The 17,044-nt window shown below is 38.4% G+C and overlaps 1 protein-coding gene across 1 annotated transcript in view; it reads right to left on the bottom strand.

The window, feature by feature from the left end:
* PTPRK (protein tyrosine phosphatase receptor type K) overlaps positions 1-17,044 on the bottom strand; it is a 416,718-nt gene that overhangs the window by 258,453 nt on the left and 141,221 nt on the right. Inside the window, exon 3 of the mRNA XM_086461237.1 lies at positions 15,123-15,394. Coding sequence (XP_086317363.1) covers positions 15,123-15,394 — 272 coding nt within the window. The remainder of the gene's footprint in view (positions 1-15,122; positions 15,395-17,044) is intronic.

Below are 17,044 nucleotides of genomic sequence, written 5' to 3'. Positions count from 1 at the left end.
TTTCTGCAGAATTTCCACTGGAAGTCAACCACACAAACAGTGGGTTTGAGTGCATCCTCAGCAAGTTTGCTGACGACACCAAGCTGTGTGGTGCAGTGGGCACACTGGAGGGAAGGGAGGTCATCCAGAGGGACCTTGACAGGCTGGAGAGGTGGGCCCGTGCAAACCACATGAAGTTCAACAAGGCCAAGTGCAAGGTCCTGCTCCTGGGTTGGGGCAATCCCAAGCACAGATACAGGCTGGGCACTGAGTAGATCAAGAGCAGCCCTGCGGAGAAGGACTTGGTGGTGCTGGTGGATGAAAAACTGAATAAGAGCCACCACTGCGTACTCGCAGCCCAGAAATCCAATCGCATCCTGGGCTGCATCAAGAGAAGCGTGGCCAACAGGTCGAGGGAGGTGATTCTCCCCCTCTACTCCGCTCTTGTGAGACCCCACCTGCAGTACTGCGTCCAGCTCTGGGGCCCCCAGCACAAGAAAGACACCGACGTGCTTGAGTGGGTCCAGAGGAGAGCCACAAAGATGATCAGGGGGCTGGAGCACCTACCCTATGAGGACAGGCTGAGAGAGTTGGGGTTGTTCTGCCTGGAGAAGCAAAGGCTCCAGGGAGACCCTGTAGCACCCTTCCAGTACTTCAAGGGGGCCTACAGGAAAGGGGAGGGGGGGCTCTTTACCAGGGAGGGTAATGATAGGACGAGGGGCAATAGTTTCAAACTGAAAGAGGACAGATTTAGATGAGATTTCAGGAAGAAATTCTTTACTGTGAAGGTGGTGAAACACTGCAACAGGCTGCCCAGAGAAGTCATGGATGCCCCCTCCCTGGCAGTCATAAAAGTGACCTTTAAAGGTCATCTAGTCCAACCCCCCTGCAGTGAGCAGGGACATCTTTAACAGGATCCAGTTGCTCAGAGCCTCGTCCAACCTCACCTTGAATATTTCCAGGGATGAGGCTTCTACCACCTCTCTGGGCAGCCTGACCCAGTGTCTCATCACCCTCATTGCAAAAAAATTTCTTCCTTATATCCAGTCTAAATCTACCCTCCTTTACTTTAAAACCATTACTCCTTGTCCTATCGCAACAGTCCCTGCTAAAAAGATTGCCCCCACAAGTGTTCAAGACCAGGCTGGATGGGACTTTGAGCAACCTGGTCTAGTGGAAGGTGTCCCTGCCCATGGCAAGAGGGTAGGAATGGGATGATCTTTGAAGTCCCTCCCAGCCCAAAGCATTTTACGATTCTACAAGTGTTCTTTCTGCAGCAGGGAAAATGATCTTCAGGCTTGGCAGTACACAGAACTTACAGAACCAGTTTTTAGCTCCAGTAGACTTACTGTAGCAAAATTGCTGTGGGTTTAAAAAAGGACAAGCTAGTTCTCCCAATTTAATTAACAATCTAATTAAACTGGAAAAGAAAATAGCATACATTTGTTATGACTTTACTTTTGAGTAAAATTATAACCCTCTATGTGGTTATTAAGAATATCTGTACCTGGATTACACTGACATTTCCAGATTCACAGAAAGAGAAACTAAGCTTATTGCCTGTACTACTGATCCTGCCACTCCTTTTTGAGAATGAGCAAGACATACATATGCTCAAAATAAAACACACTCTAACTTAAGAAGCAGAAACATGAAGACATCTGTATTTCAGCACTTATCCACTACAGATCTGACCACAGTCAACAAAGTCCTGAAGCATGTACATTTTTCAGTACTATCCTACCACATACAATAACCTTGACAAAAGAGAAAAAAAGAAAAAAAAAAGGAAGGGGGTCAAATTTCTAGAAAATGAAAGCTCTACTGTTATAATTTTGAAAAAGGAAAAAAAAAAAACAAATCCCTTTCTAATTTGGGGAGCAGTTTTTCTATGAAATATATTGAACCTAACTGATTGTTCTGTAAAGCTGCAGCCAAAGCAAACTCATGTGTCTCGCTTAACTTTTTTGTTGTGACAAAATACCCACTTAACACATTTTTCTGTTTCAACACACTATGCAATATTTATCTAACACATGTAAACAAATAATCTATTAAAATGCATGCCATGTTCTATTTCACTAGGATTTCTGAATCGAGACAAACATAAAACTGAAACTACTTACACAGCTTTTTGAAAAATATTGGTTATACTACATGTTATACTTTGGACAAATTAGTAATACATCAACACTTCAGCAATGTAATTCAGAGTGAATTTAGTGCTACTGAGATAAGTATATCTGATGTTCCAGCTCTTTATGGAAAGAGACAGCTGCTGTTAAACCGTATTCCCTTTCATTGTTCAAATATACATTGTGTTAAGGGCTCATAATTATGTCCAGGACCAAAGATGATGCTTTACGTTGAGGTTCAAAAAACCCTAGGCACGTGCAAACGCATGCTGATAAACACAGAGCCCATCACATGTACACCCATCATCACATTTGGTATTTGCCATTTTTGGTTAAAATAGAAGCATGCCAAACAAGAAAATTCCAGCTTTGTTCTGTCATTTCTATGTTAAGTTGCACAAAAAAAAACGTGGTCCCCTGTCAAGATCTATGACAGAAAATACTATTTTGTAACCTGCAAAACTGACTGCAATGTACTGCAAGCTGCTTGATATTTTAACCTGTATCAAAAAACCACGTCACAACATTAATAACTTATCACAGTTTTCAGTACGTTACATAATAGTTTAATAATTCTGGTCATATAGGAGAGAAATTTGTTCAACGTGGTAGGCTCACTCTTCCCACTAAGAGCAGCAGAAAACTAAACAGATTGTTACCCCACTCTTAAGATTTACATTAAAAAACACTGGAAACACAGTAACAGAAACTTGTCATCCCCTTGGCTTACCGTTAAGGAAAAAGAAAAGTCTGTTTCTTTTGTTGGTGGTATTATTATCCATTATTATTAATAACAGTTTTATATATTTTTAAGAAACATTGTGTTCTTTGGGTTTGTGTGTTCTTCACAAGAACAAACATAGTGTAAAGGGCAGCACATATACACTCTGCCAGCAAAGACGACCAAATATCAACCTGGAAGCATGCAACTACAAGGGCCCTGTGCCAGTACAGAGGGAAGACTGACACGGACCTCCCCTAGACCCTTTCCAAGGGCACCTGCTGGGAAGCCTGGAAAACGAGCGGTTGCAGGGGGAGAACAAGCATCACAGTCCCCTTGCTTGCAAATGTGGGTGCAGCAGGAGAGGCAAGCAACAACCACAGTGCTGCCACCCTCCCTGTCTTTCTGAAGCCAAGTCTGAGATTAAGGGAGGACCTCATTGCTCCTTGTCTTTCTCTCCGTATACGTGGCACAGTGGCTGCACCAGAACTAGAGAACCGCCAAAGTTCGATTCACCGAAGTTCAACATGGCAATTCAAGCACATCACTAGCTGGAATGGATTATTTTATTATTTTTTTAATTTTTAATTTTTTTAAACTACAATACCTCTGAAAGAGAGTGAAGCAATTGGCAATGCAGACACAGAAAAAAAGACAGACTTACACAGGCTGCAACTGGTTCTTAATTAATTTTGTGAAAGCTAGAAAGTTTACAGTAATCACCTGAGCATGGTAGAGAAGATAGTGAGAAAGGGGTTCACTCACATGTGAGAGGGTCAGCACATGCGCATGTGTATCTGCCTTTAAATTCACAAAAAGAAAGAAAGGAAAGAAAAATCAGAGAGAAGAAAGATTATCTATCTCCATTCCTGCCTTAAAGTCCACAAGTTAGTGGACTTTAGTTTTTCTGAGGTTGTTCGTAAACAAACTTTGACATTAATCGGGTCCAACTGAGTCCACTAATGATCAAAACTACCAAAGTTACATGACATGAGCATAACACACACCCAAAGAGCAACAATCAGTTGTCACAAACACACCAGATATATTTTGCTGCTCAAGTTTGGCAACTGAAAGATATGATATTCTCACTCATCCCTTTTTCTTCTATCGCTTCTTTTCTTGTTCTGTCTTACAGCTCAAGACCACCACCACTTGGGTGCCACCACAAAATCCCTAATTCTTGATTCCTCTTCCAGAACTTCAAAAGTACACTGGGAAGGCTGGCATTATAGGATTTTTTTTTTTTTAAGGCTTATCATAAAATCATTCAAACTGAACAAATATGCTTTCCTTGCTTGTAAATTATTTCATTCCATAAATAGCAGCAAACCTTTACTACCTCCACGTGACAGACATAAGTCTGCCATATTTAAAGAATTAAAACCCCACAGCACTGAAATTTCAGTCAATGCATGCAGCACAATAATAGTTTTTTTTTTTTAAATAATTATTTTATATGTTTAAAAAAAAATAATTGACTAGTTATTTTCTTCCAACAGACAACACTTACTTAAGAATGCACAACCTGTGAAATAAATTCATTGCCTGGCAAGCATAGTAAAGACTACATTTTGGTGTAATTGCCAGGTTTGTTATGCAAGCCAAAAAATTGATCACTCAAGACTGGGCAGGAGGAATGGGAAGAAAGAGATGTTGCAAAATTTCTAAAGGTAACAACTCACATAGTCACCAAAAAGTCAGACTTCACTACCCCAGTAAAGACAACAATTATCACACTGCAGCAGGACAAGTGAATTGACACTGCCACAATGCATGAATTCCTCTGCTCTGCATTAGCAGGGATGTCCACGCGATCTGCCCCCTCCACCATTGTGAAAAACTTTTCTTGGCTCTGCCTTGCAGTTGTCAAGCACTAATGCACCGTCCCGGCTCAACACAGAGGATGACCTATGGGTTGAGTTGCCGTTTGCTATCGCTTATTTGAGATGCAGGCAGACATATGGTAATCCTGGCATGTGCATCAACGAAACCTCAGCGAGCAACTGTAAAGCCTAAAACCAAGAAGGTTTCCAGATACAGAACTACGCCAGAAAATAAACAGTATTCAAAAAGGTCTCACGGACCACATGCAAGACTCCAGAAGACCCCAAGGCCACAGAACAAAACAAAAACAAACACACAAACACCACAAACAAAACCAAATCAAACCAACAACAACAACAAAATCCAAAACACAAAACCCAAGAAACAAACAAACAGGAAAAAACGCAGCCTGGCTCACAGGATCGCACAGTGTTGTTTCTCTGTAGCCAAGGTACTCTGCTGAAGTAATTCACTTCAAGAAGTTTTACACCAATTCTTTAAAACTTCTGAACCTTAAAGAAACTAGTGAAGGAGCTCCACAACTGACTAAGAACAAGAGAGAGTGCTCTCAAAGAAGAAAATAATATGTCTACAAAGACTACAATCAACAGTTCCTGGCTCTGACCCCAGATCGCTATCTGCCTGACTGTGCCATCGCCCTGCATCCCACAGGGCAATCACTAGTTTGTAAACTTCTCATCACTACCTTAGAAAGTCAGAAAATTATTCTGCTTCAGATGGTGTTTCAGAATATTCGGAATAGGGGTATAGTTTCTTTCACTGGCAGGAGGGGTCAAGGAGGGTGGAAGTGTCTTTAAAATGCTTTGTAATATCTTTTGGACAAAAGAGGAAAATTCAACATTATTGATTCATTTGTTTACTTGTTAATTTGTTTAAATACACAGACCTTGCATAATTGATCAGAATGTGATCCTAGTGCAAAGTAATTTTTACACTTCTTCGTCTATCTTTGAGCTTTGAATATTTTTTCCTTCAGAGCAACCATCTCAGTTGGTTTTTCAATGTCACCTCAAACCAAGTCTAAACTAAAGAAAAGTAGTACATACAGGGTAGAGAGAATTATAAAGACATGAGGATTTATTTCCCTATGAGGGGGTCATATCACCAGTCAGCATGGGATTCCTATTATATACTACTCTGGATGAAGAAAGCCTTTTGACTTTACTCCAAGCCGCAGGCTTGTTCACCATCTAGCATTAGAAAAAGAGAAAATATTAAAAAGAAACAAACAAAACCAAAAACATCAAAACAACCAATGCATTCCAGCATGGTGCACACAAACTAAAAAAAAAAAAAAAAAAAAAAAAAAAAAAAATTCTTCTAAAGCATTTTATCTTGCCCTAAAAAATAAAAGGCAGTTGAAAAAGAAAGTTAAGTGGCTGCATAATTCTCAGTATTATTTTTTTTCCAACATAGGCATTGGGGGCAGGGGGGCGGGGGTGGCGGGACAGGGCGCAGGCGCGTCAGGGAAAATCCAGACATCTAGCAGCATATGATGCTTCACAGCAAAAATCACCTAACAATATGTTTTATCAGTGACAAATTGATGAGTTCAGGCTTTTAAGTCAAAGCCCCTGACTCTTCAAGGCCCATAAATTTGAAGGCTGATTGGTTTCCAATTTTTGAATTGCAGAGATTTTAGTGAACTTTCTGATAAAGATTCAGTACTGCACTGTTACAATTTTTCTTTTATTTACTTTCACTTAGGGCCATCTGGAAACCCCTAGCAGAGCACAATTCATTACTTAATCTTTTCATGTATAATGAAATAAAGTATTGTCAATTTCTGCTTTCCTTTTACCATCTACTTCAAGCATATATCACTGATTTCTGCCATAACCCTCTTTCATTCATTTCACTTTTCATGTGAATAAGAACGTATTTTAAGAACAGCCGAGTGGAAGAGTATATCATTGCCAGCTCCTTGATAGTGTGATATTCACAATTTTTCTTAGAAAGGGATGGGAACTTGCAAAAGCTGATAAAAATATGACAAAATCTGAGCTTCTTACATAACAAGTAATTACTCTTTCCAACTATAGATAGAAATCCTAAAAAAGAAAAATCCTGACAAAAGAAACTAAAGAACTTCTTTATTTACATACCATGATTTAAGTCAATCTCCCGTTTCGGAAAAATTGAATCAGACACTCTGAGGTGGCTGATTAGCAATAGTGTATTTTCCAGTTGACTGCCTGACAGTGCCTACTGTATGACAGGGAGGGGAATGCTACAGGCTTTTCATAATCTTGGTAATCAAGGTTAATATAAAATTTGCATACCACCTTGCTGATGAGGGGAATGTTTCCTGAAAGAGCACTGAGGTTAAAGTCACATACATTTCATCAGAAATTAAGCACTCGATAAAAATATACATATTTATCTGAAAGTAAGTCTTCATGAGTTTACAGCCAGTCAGTTTTCCACCCGAGACTTTTAGGTAATTAAAGATAATTTATAACATGGACTCATACAGCACATTAACCTCCAAATCTTTCATTGCCTTTGGAAATGCCAAGCATCTACTAAATTTTCATCACCTTGCCCTGAAGATATCCACTACCTTGCAGAGAACAGTGGAAAAAAGTCAAAATGCTCATCAGCTTCATTGACACTATTTTATTCAATAGAAAGAGAATTCAAATTCTTGTATGTATAGCCACATAGTTCCTTACAACACTTCAGTGCTTCAAGTATGACATTTCTACTCTAGCTTTAAGTTTTGATCATACATTTAGCAAAGGAAACCCAGAACACAGTAAAACAAAAGAAAGCTATTCAGCCTGCAATATAACAGAAAGCAAAGCAGTGGAAAACGCAGTGTTGGAAAATATAAACTAAGGAAAACGGAAGGAGTAAACTTAGAAAAGTGTGTTATTTTGAGAGCTACATTATTGATAAAATTTTCATTTTAGACATACAAATATTTTAGCTTCAAAATTCTACAAACTCATTTTTTCTCCAGCACAGGACTAAGGATAGAGCAACATAAGTGACTGCTCAGACTCCACAGTTCCTCAGCCTGTAAAAAACCAAGTCGTCCAAAGTAATCTCTTCCACGCCCCTGCTGGAATAGAGCTCTCAGCACTTTATGGAGGCTGAGCCACCTCTGCTTGCAATGAAGTACAGCTTGGGTCACTGACTTAGACACGGTTGACAGATTATACCTGGTTAACATTAATCTCTGCTGGTTTTAATTATAAAATTTCTTTGATCTAATTTATCATATTTGCCATTTTTTAATTATAGCAAACCCCAAAACAAATTAGGTATCTCCAAAATAGGCTAACAAAAATTAAATCCACCAAGCTAGGAAAGCTATTTTATACATCTCCATATGACACCTTAAAAGTTCTGAAGAAAAAAAATAATAAAAACAAAAGGGGGGGGGGGGGGGGTAGTGGTGCAGGCTAGGAAGGGAAAGACACAACACAACAAACAGAGGGGAGGACATCAGCACATATGACCAACATTTACTTCCTACACCATCATTCTCTTATCCCTCAGGAACTTCCTGTGCTCATAAATGTATTAACTCTGGATGGAAACAAGCACATTGTGGCTATCCTGCAGAACATACCCTACTAAAACAATGCCACAGACCTGAACTAACAGTCAAACCCAGCACTGTCATTTCTAAGAAAAAATAAAGTTTCCATAAAATCTCCAATACTTATGGTGCACCTGAAAACCTGGAGGCTGGAACCTCAGCCATGACTGGGCTTGTTTGGGTAACATTCACTTTCACTCTGTGCACTATGATTTTCCAGTTTGAAGACTGTAATGAGCCAGTATTTGTAGAAGTCCTTTGAGAGCTCCAAGTGCTTTGTGATCTACAGAACTAAATTATTAAACTGTTGCTGGCAATCACTCTGTTGGAACTTAAATCTTTCTTTGTCCTCACCAAATTGATAAACATCTCAGAAGAAATGAGACAGAAATGTGACAGACATGCTTACATGCTTTCATGTTTATCCTATCAGTTAAGAAAAGATGGTATTTTGTTTGTACTAGTGAATCTTTGAGAAGTAATAAGAAAGTTCATTACAAAAAGCATTTCTCTAAGTAACTCTTCAATAAACCGTATAAAGAAAGTCTTTTGATTAAGTGCTGTCTACCAAGTAACAGGCAGAAGAACACTTACGGGTTTACAAAGCATTTCTGACAAGCAAGCAACATCATTCCTATTTGGAGATATTTCCAAAGGAGTCCAATTTTCAATCATTAATTACAGTGGTAAGCAATGAAGCAGTTAAAAGGGCTTTTAACTTAGGAAAAACTATGGAAGAAAGAGGGAAGAAACAGACAGATGTATAAGCCATTTCATTGTATATTGCTGAACTAGGAACAAAATAGTTTATGGACAGTCATTTTACATTCTTAAAACCCACAAAGTATTCTCAAAGGAGTTTTTCCACAAAATGAGAGCTAAAGAATGCTGCACCTGTATGAGAAGCATTTCGGTGACTTACTACCAAACACAAGCTCTTGCAAGTTTAAGGGAAAAAAAAAAAAAAAAAAGCTATCTGTGTCAGTTTAATAAATATCAACTTAGTTTAATTATCTAGCTAGGCAACCTTTTACTATCACATTTTACTAAACTATTTTTATATCTCTGCTAGAATAAAATTCTGTCCACTCACAAAAACAGAAGTTCTAATTCATACTTTTATTTCTGAGAATCTTTAGAAACTGTAATAATTTAAAAGGCTTAATTTGTAAATTCCCATTTTAAAAAGTCTACAAATATCTGTTACCCCAAGTCAGACTGAAAGGAGATGACAAGGGGAGAGAGAAGACCCAAGAGAAATGGGCTTAGGGGCTGGTAGTGGCAGATGAAGTTAGTTTTCATTTCTACAGCCAGAACAAAAACTTTTCACAGAATATGAGCAGACTGGTTTAGGTAACCACAGAATATAAAAATTACATTGAGTCTGCTTAGAAATACAGAAACAAATTAAGTGCAGAGGAGGGGAGGGACACACAACACCACACACACAAAAAAAAAAGGGGAACAAAAAAGAGAAACCAAACAAACAAACAAACAAAAAAGAGAAACCAAACAAACAAACAAACAAAAAAGAGAAACCAAACAAACAAACAAAAAAGAGAAACCAAACAAACAAACAAAAAAGAGAAACCAAACAAACAAACAAAAAAGAGAAACCAAACAAACAAACAAAAAAGAGAAACCAAACAAAAGCAAACAAACAAACATAAGAAATAAAAAAAAAAAGCCTTGCCCTCTGTATAAAATTTAACCATGGCTCAGCAGTTCAGGCCAAAGGTCTGCTTACCCCGACATCTTTTCTTCAATAGTGGTCATGAGGAAAGGTTAAGAACAGTGCAAGAATGCACAACACTTCTCTGTGTCCCCAAAACATTCTCTGCTCCTCCAGCTACTTTCAGTTCAGCACACTTACTGCACTTGTTTCCCTAACTACTGATTTCTAACAGTTCTCTTTCAAGAACTCGCCCAGCATCTCCTGAAGCCTACACACTCCTCTAGCACCCAAAACAGCTACTTCTGACAGACACTTTAGCGGGTCTACAGCCTGCTGTGTGACCCACCCCCGTTTGCTCCTTTTCAGTCTGTTTCGCCCACCAGACCAACAAGGCCCTAATTCTTGAACTGGAAGAGGATTCCCCTTCATGCCAGTGATGGCTTTGCATAACTCCATCATATTCCCCTGAAGTGTGTCTTTTTCCAGGCCAGGGAAACAGCCTATTTGAGCATTGTCTCTCATGCACGGCTAAGACTGCTCCTCTGGTGCTGAACTCTTGCTCACACTGGGACTTCCACAAGATGACTTTCGCTGCCTCATAACTCAACATCCAAGACATACAAAGCAAGTTTTAACATTAACTGGTTGGCTGCTTACCAGTGTTTCTTAAAATTTTCAAATATAATACTTTCTATATTATATTCTTATCTATTTAGACAACGAACTTGGACTAGTTCCCAATTTTATTCATCCAGTATGTCTTTGATATTATTTTAAGTCATCTTCTCTATTCCAATACATTTTAAATAAAATCCTTTGAAAATATCAGTCCTTTGGAACGCTTTCTTTTTTTAATGACCTTCTTTGGATTTTCCTGATGCTACATAGTGTTTCAAGGTTAGAGACTGTATACAATCAAGGACATCTGTCTTACAAATAGGAGTTTGGGAGGGTGAGTTTCTAATTAAGTTGGCCTATAACTCAGTTATACACAGTTCATGCAAGCTGTATGCACTTCTGTACTTTCCTCTAGCATTTCACTTGTTGCCTTCCTTTCTTAGCTGAATCAACTGAATAAATTAGATTTGAGCCTCTGCTTTCCCAAACTTTTTTGCATGCAGCTTGTTTACCATCTCACTTGTCTGCAAGCTTAGAATAGTGACCTGATATCCAAAAAAGCAACAAATTCTCGTATTTCAAAAGAAATCAGTTTCCTACCTTATCTGGTATACGGCCCAACTGCACACGCCATTATTGAATATTCAATCAGTCTACCATCCTCCTGTTATAACTCTATTACAGTTTCAAGACTTTTTAGGATCATAAAGGAAAATAACTTTCCAAGATCTTTGACCAATTTAAACTTTTATAAATCCTATAAATCATCAATATTAAAATAAAGAACAGATCCACTATCCAAATCGGGATTCACAAGTCAGTAAGAAAATATTTGGCTTTCTAGAATTTTCTTGCACTTTTTCAAATGGTCAAACATCACTAGTCTTCCTGAACTGGTAAAAGAACTTCTCCTTGGTGTAGTTCAGCATTTTTACTTTGCTAGCTGTACTTCCAAGTGTAATCATCACTCCTATCAAGCCAGTATCATAGCTAGCCTCTTTGTTAAACTCCAGACCACCATTACTACATAACGAAGTTTTAAAGAACCATAACGCACAAAATACTTTTTCACAAGTTTGAAAGAAAGTCAGTTCCAAGTCAAGTGTTTATCAGTATCTGACCAAAGGTTACAAAAACCAGAGAGATGTAATATAACCAAAACTGGAAAGCCCACAGTTCACACTGTAAAGGGACCTCACATGTGATTGAACAAGGATGTGACCGTGTGGGAGCAAAATAAATTTGCTGGGGGGTGGACACAAAAAAAAAGAAAACAAGAGGCTTTCATAAGACAGTGTTTGAAAACAAACAAACAAAAAACCTGGCAAAAATCCAAATTCAAAAAGGATTACCTAGGTAGCAAGGGAAGTGGAAAACAGCTGTGACAGAAGCAGAAAGGAAGAGACAGCCCTCAGCAGTTGGATAATTCCTACTGTGCAAAGCAGGAGAGAACTTTGGGAAACGAACAGAAGCATTAGACAAAACAATGCATCCAGACAGGAATAAACATCTCAACTAAAATGAATTAATGAGTTATGGTAGTAATGAACACAGACAACAGAGACACAAAACTCACAGTCAGTTATAAAGTTTAAAAAACAAAAATCTCAAAATATTTTTCCTTTGAAGTAAACTTGAGGCAGGTCATAGGCAGCATATTTTCAACAGAGTGATAAAAAAAGACTCCAGAACTAACAAGCATCAAAATCAAATTGTATCCTTCATCCCAAGGCATTCTCTAATCAGACCCTTTTCCTCAACAGTTCATCCACATGTTAAACAAGCAGAAAAGAAGACCCAGATGCCTTGCTAGCAGGAGAGATAAGACAGGTCATACCGTTACAGGACTGCTGAAACTCCCCAAGTGCAAAATATGACAACTGAAGAATTACAGGCCCCATGCTTGGAGAGACCCACAGGAATGGTCCTAACATGGAATTAACATTAGAATTTCGTGTCATGCACACTGTAGACACTAGAAGCTTAAATTATCCAAAAAAAAAAAAAAAACCCAAACCCCTAGACTAACAGGAATATACAGAGGCATTACTTTGGTGCTTAAGATCAAAGTTCTTGAACCACAACTAGGCTCAAGGCTGGAAGTGTATTCTGGGGCAGGTATGACCACAAGTTTGTCCTGTTTGTGAACTCTTCTTCAGCTTCCACCGTTATCTGCCATTAGAGACAGGATAGGAAGCTAAACAAAAATTCAGTTTGATCCAGTAAAGCTATCATCATAAACTGTACTATGTTTTGTCATAAAGTAAATAAATAATAAAAAATAAAAATAATTGCTCAACAGAATACAGTTAAAGAAAGGCAAGTAAATGGATTATTTAAAAAAATAATAATAATGCTAATCCCATAAGTAAAAGGAAATGTTAAGTCCATCCAAAAATGCATAAGCTGTATCTATACTGTATACTAGACTGACATGCAAAACCACTCCACCAGTTTTGAACAGGAAGCATCAAAGCTTCAATAAAGCACAGCAGAGCACAGAAATGCTGTTTTGGAGCTAAGTAGCCTAGGTGCAGCCCTTTGTTAGTATTCCTAACATGGTCATCCTGCTAACTTCCAAGTCACCATACGAGACTTCCTTATAACATAACCTGTGCTATTCAGCCCCTGCTAATCTCTACTCTCTTCCCTTACTTAAAAGTGAAGGAAATGGCAATAAAGTTGACCTGATTAACAAAGTACATGCAAACAGTTGCACTCCACAGTGATCTTTAGCAATGACCTTGTTTGTACAGGCAGGGATCCAATTCCCAGTTCAGTAAAGAACCACTTCCATCTTATTATGAAAACCAGTGCATAACAGCCCCAGTGCTAGCTAAACTCATCGACCAACAGGTAGATCAAAGTGTCAAAATCATGAGCTAGAGCTCGACAGAAAAAATCCTTTACAAGAAAAATGAAAAAAAGATTTCCATGCCCAAGAATAACTCTAAACTAAAAAAAAAGGAACAATGAAGAGCAATGTTGACTTCAAGACCTCAAAGGACCACTTCAAACCACAATAATACCAATCCTGCTTGTGCAAACAAGCAGGTGTGCAAAGATAGCGTGCAGATTTCCTGTCCTGTTCATAAAAGCAATTGTGCAAGTCATACACAAATCATGGCAGGTTGCATTAACAGCGCTCCAGTCCTACTCCAGATTTAAAAATAAACTGTCTTACACATGATTTTAATATTCTGCTGAATGACCAAGCAAGAGAAAGAACGATTTTAAGCGCAGTCTATAGAGAGATAATGTGAAGGCTGTAATGTAAGTGAAAAATGGCCATGTTGCTAAGATAAGGCCCCAACCACCAATCTCTTTGTCAAGCCTGGCCATCTGTCAGCAGAAACCTGATTTACTGCATATAATACTGCTATACTTGATTACTACTGTACTGCTATAAAAGGCTCCTGTTTTTTTTAAGCACGCCAAAAGCTACTTTCTAGCAACATAAAAGGGTTAATAAAACACCTCCTCAGAAGCCAAGCTTTATGAAATCAGGTTTCGGAAACTTAAATACAATTTCATCTAGTTTCAATGTCACTGATAGATTAAATTTCTTTATAAATAAAAATATTAAAAACAGGGAAACAAACCCAAAGAAAAACATAAAATGATAGTAAATTACATTGCTTTCACCATATATGTAAGGCTGCTGGCACTGATGCTTGTTTTTATGGACACTATTTTCATGGTGGGCAATTGCAAAGAACTTTAGAAAAGGCACTTTAATAAAAAATTTCTACAGAACCACTATTCAAGAAAACCATTAATAAAGAGGCCACTTTTCTTCATTTGATAACTAGTCCCACCATCCAAACTGTTTGCAAGAGCACTAATGACCTGAAGCATCCTTAGGTGGAGGCTGGTAAGCACTACATACAACGACGACACACCACCTCACAGTGTAAGAACTCTTTCCCCTCCTACATGCCAGGACAGAAATGCCTGTGTATTAGATTCATCCTTCACGTCAAATACCCACTGAGTGAAACAGCTGCAGGTACTTTCTCAGGTTAATCAAACAAATCAAATAACAGCATCTAGTAATAACAAAACGATTTTTCTCTCTAAACAACAGCCCTACACTGCAGGTGGTTTTGTCCCATAGAAAGCAAACAGGGGAAAAACACGTCCTGAGCAGCTGCTCATTAGGTGAGCACCATTCTGCTTGCACAGCAAATGAACCAAATGTTATGTGGAAAAAACCCACAGTTTACGGTCATGTAATTAGACATGGTAACGCAGGCATATCCAAAAGAGGAGGGAAGACTGGTACAAATTACGGTTGCACAGGCAATTTATTTCTGGGAGTTTATCATTTTTTATGTTCCTGGACTTTAACCTTACCATTGCTTTTAATGAGGCTCATTTCCAGCTTATTTTTTTCCTATTATACAATAACAGATAACTTCGAACAATCACCTCCTATAAAAATACCCATCCCCAAAAAACTATTTATTCTGAACAGAACACTTTTATTTAAGGACACCGGGGAAAAATTCTGTAAGAACAGACCAAAACAAACACAAACTATATAGGATGTCGCCAGAAATGTTATAAAGCGGTGAGAATTTATTGCAAGCTTACCTGATACTCGTTGGGCCAGAAAGTGCTGACAGCCAGCTCTGCTCGAAGCCAGTCTTTGCCAGTGGAGCCAGTGACGTTCCAGATAGGATTAGCCAGTGGCCCTTTGTTCACCCTAACCAGAATGTTCAAAGTGCCTGGGTTTGCTCCGTTCTTGCTGTACAGAAGGTAGCTGAAATCGATGCAGTGAGTATCGTTTTCTTTCATTGTTGAAAGCTGGAGTCGAGTCTTTTCTCCAGGGTCATGGTCTGAGGAAATCACTATCATATAAGATCCTAAAGAAGTGGGGAGTAGGAGAGGAAAAAAAACAAAACAGTAGTAAGGAAAAAGATAAATGCTAAGAAACTGATTGTTCATTATGAAAAAGAATGGAATGCATAGGTTTTCATATCCCAAATTCTCAAAATTCAAGTAGCAAGAAATCCAGTAAGCTATGAAATGCCTAGAAGCATCTCTGAAGCAGCATCTACGGAAGACATCACATATCTCTAAGGAACCATCTAGATGCTTCCACCTACAAACTTTTCTCTCTCCTGTTTTAGGTTCAGATAATTGGAAATAGGATCACAGACAGACTGAATAAAATCAATGAGAAGAGGAAAAGAACATCATTACTCTGAGGCCACTGAGGCCAAAATACTCTCAACTCGCTCCACAGCTTTCCTGAAAATGGAAAATAGGGAATAATAAGGTCCACATTCCTCAATGCAGCTTTACCACACCTTTTTCTACCCAGAGGCGCAGTCCTGAATTTTAGCATTAGCAATAGAAATAGCTCCCTTAGGACACCAAGACACATTTGTCCTGAAAAGTTGGGTTTGCTGCTCCATTTGTCCACGGATTTGAGGGGATAACAGAAGTTTCCATAGCTGGAAGAGAGCCCATCTTGTAAATTTATTTTACAAGCATACAGAAGACAGAACAAGCTAAGCCTGTCTAGCTACAAAGGCAGAAAGTGGAAATCAGATGTTTAAACAGGTTATACAGGACATAATGCTGAAAGAGTTTGTCCTGCTGTTCCACAGAGTGGACGGTAAAGACAGGGCTATCATCCATCCTAGCCCTAGAGCAGCCAAATTTCTTCAAGAGCAACAAGTCCATACCAGGTACTATCTAGTGAATTAACCCCACGGAACAAAGCTTCTCAGACACCGCATGCCAAGCAAGACTTTACAATCAAGTGAGAAAATCCAACTCAGTATACAATCTGAATCCTTGCTGTAGGAAAGTTTCCTAACCTGAACTTACCTACCCTCCTGCTTAATGTTTCCAGAAGCTTCATGCTGACAGATCTTCCTTCTACTTTCAGTCCTATAGAGCACCACAATAAAGAGCCCTTCCTCCTAAAGAAGGTTCAGGTGAAATCCATCAAAAATAGGTAAAAAATTAACCTAAATTTAAAAAAAATCATCATTTGTGAGCATCTGCCCAAATGAGTAGTCTCACAGAAGTCCAACAAGAATGTACATGAATGAGAATTTATTGGTGAAAGATCTTCTCTGAAGTATGTATTTGTGTAAGTTATTATCCTTCTGCACATCAAGTTTTGTCCTTTGATTTTTAGGCAACAAGGAACTATTGTGTTCTAGTATGTCCTAAACAGTTGTATTAACCATTCTGAAAATTGTTGACAAGCTGTTGCTCAGGAAAAGATGAAAATTTATGTATATGGATTAAGTAAACTGTGTGACATGCTGATTTACTAGACTGTAAAGCAATTCTGTGCTAAAAAAAAATTATAACAAAGGAGAAAGCAATACTATACAATGAAAGCAGCTCCTACTAAAGTACAATGCTGAGATCTTTATTTTTAATACTAATCTTTTAAAAAAGAGTTTAAAGAAAATTCTCCTATAATGTAACATAAGCAACTGTTTCTTATTTGGAATTATATGCAGAATCTGTTACTGGATTTATTTTTTATT

The sequence above is a fragment of the Leptosomus discolor genome, chromosome 2 (assembly GCF_034619465.1).
Source record: "Leptosomus discolor isolate bLepDis1 chromosome 2, bLepDis1.hap2, whole genome shotgun sequence".
NCBI classification, from domain to species: domain Eukaryota; kingdom Metazoa; phylum Chordata; class Aves; order Leptosomiformes; family Leptosomidae; genus Leptosomus; species Leptosomus discolor.
The sequence above is the reverse complement of the archived record's forward strand: the minus strand, read 5'-3'. Positions and strand labels throughout refer to the sequence as shown.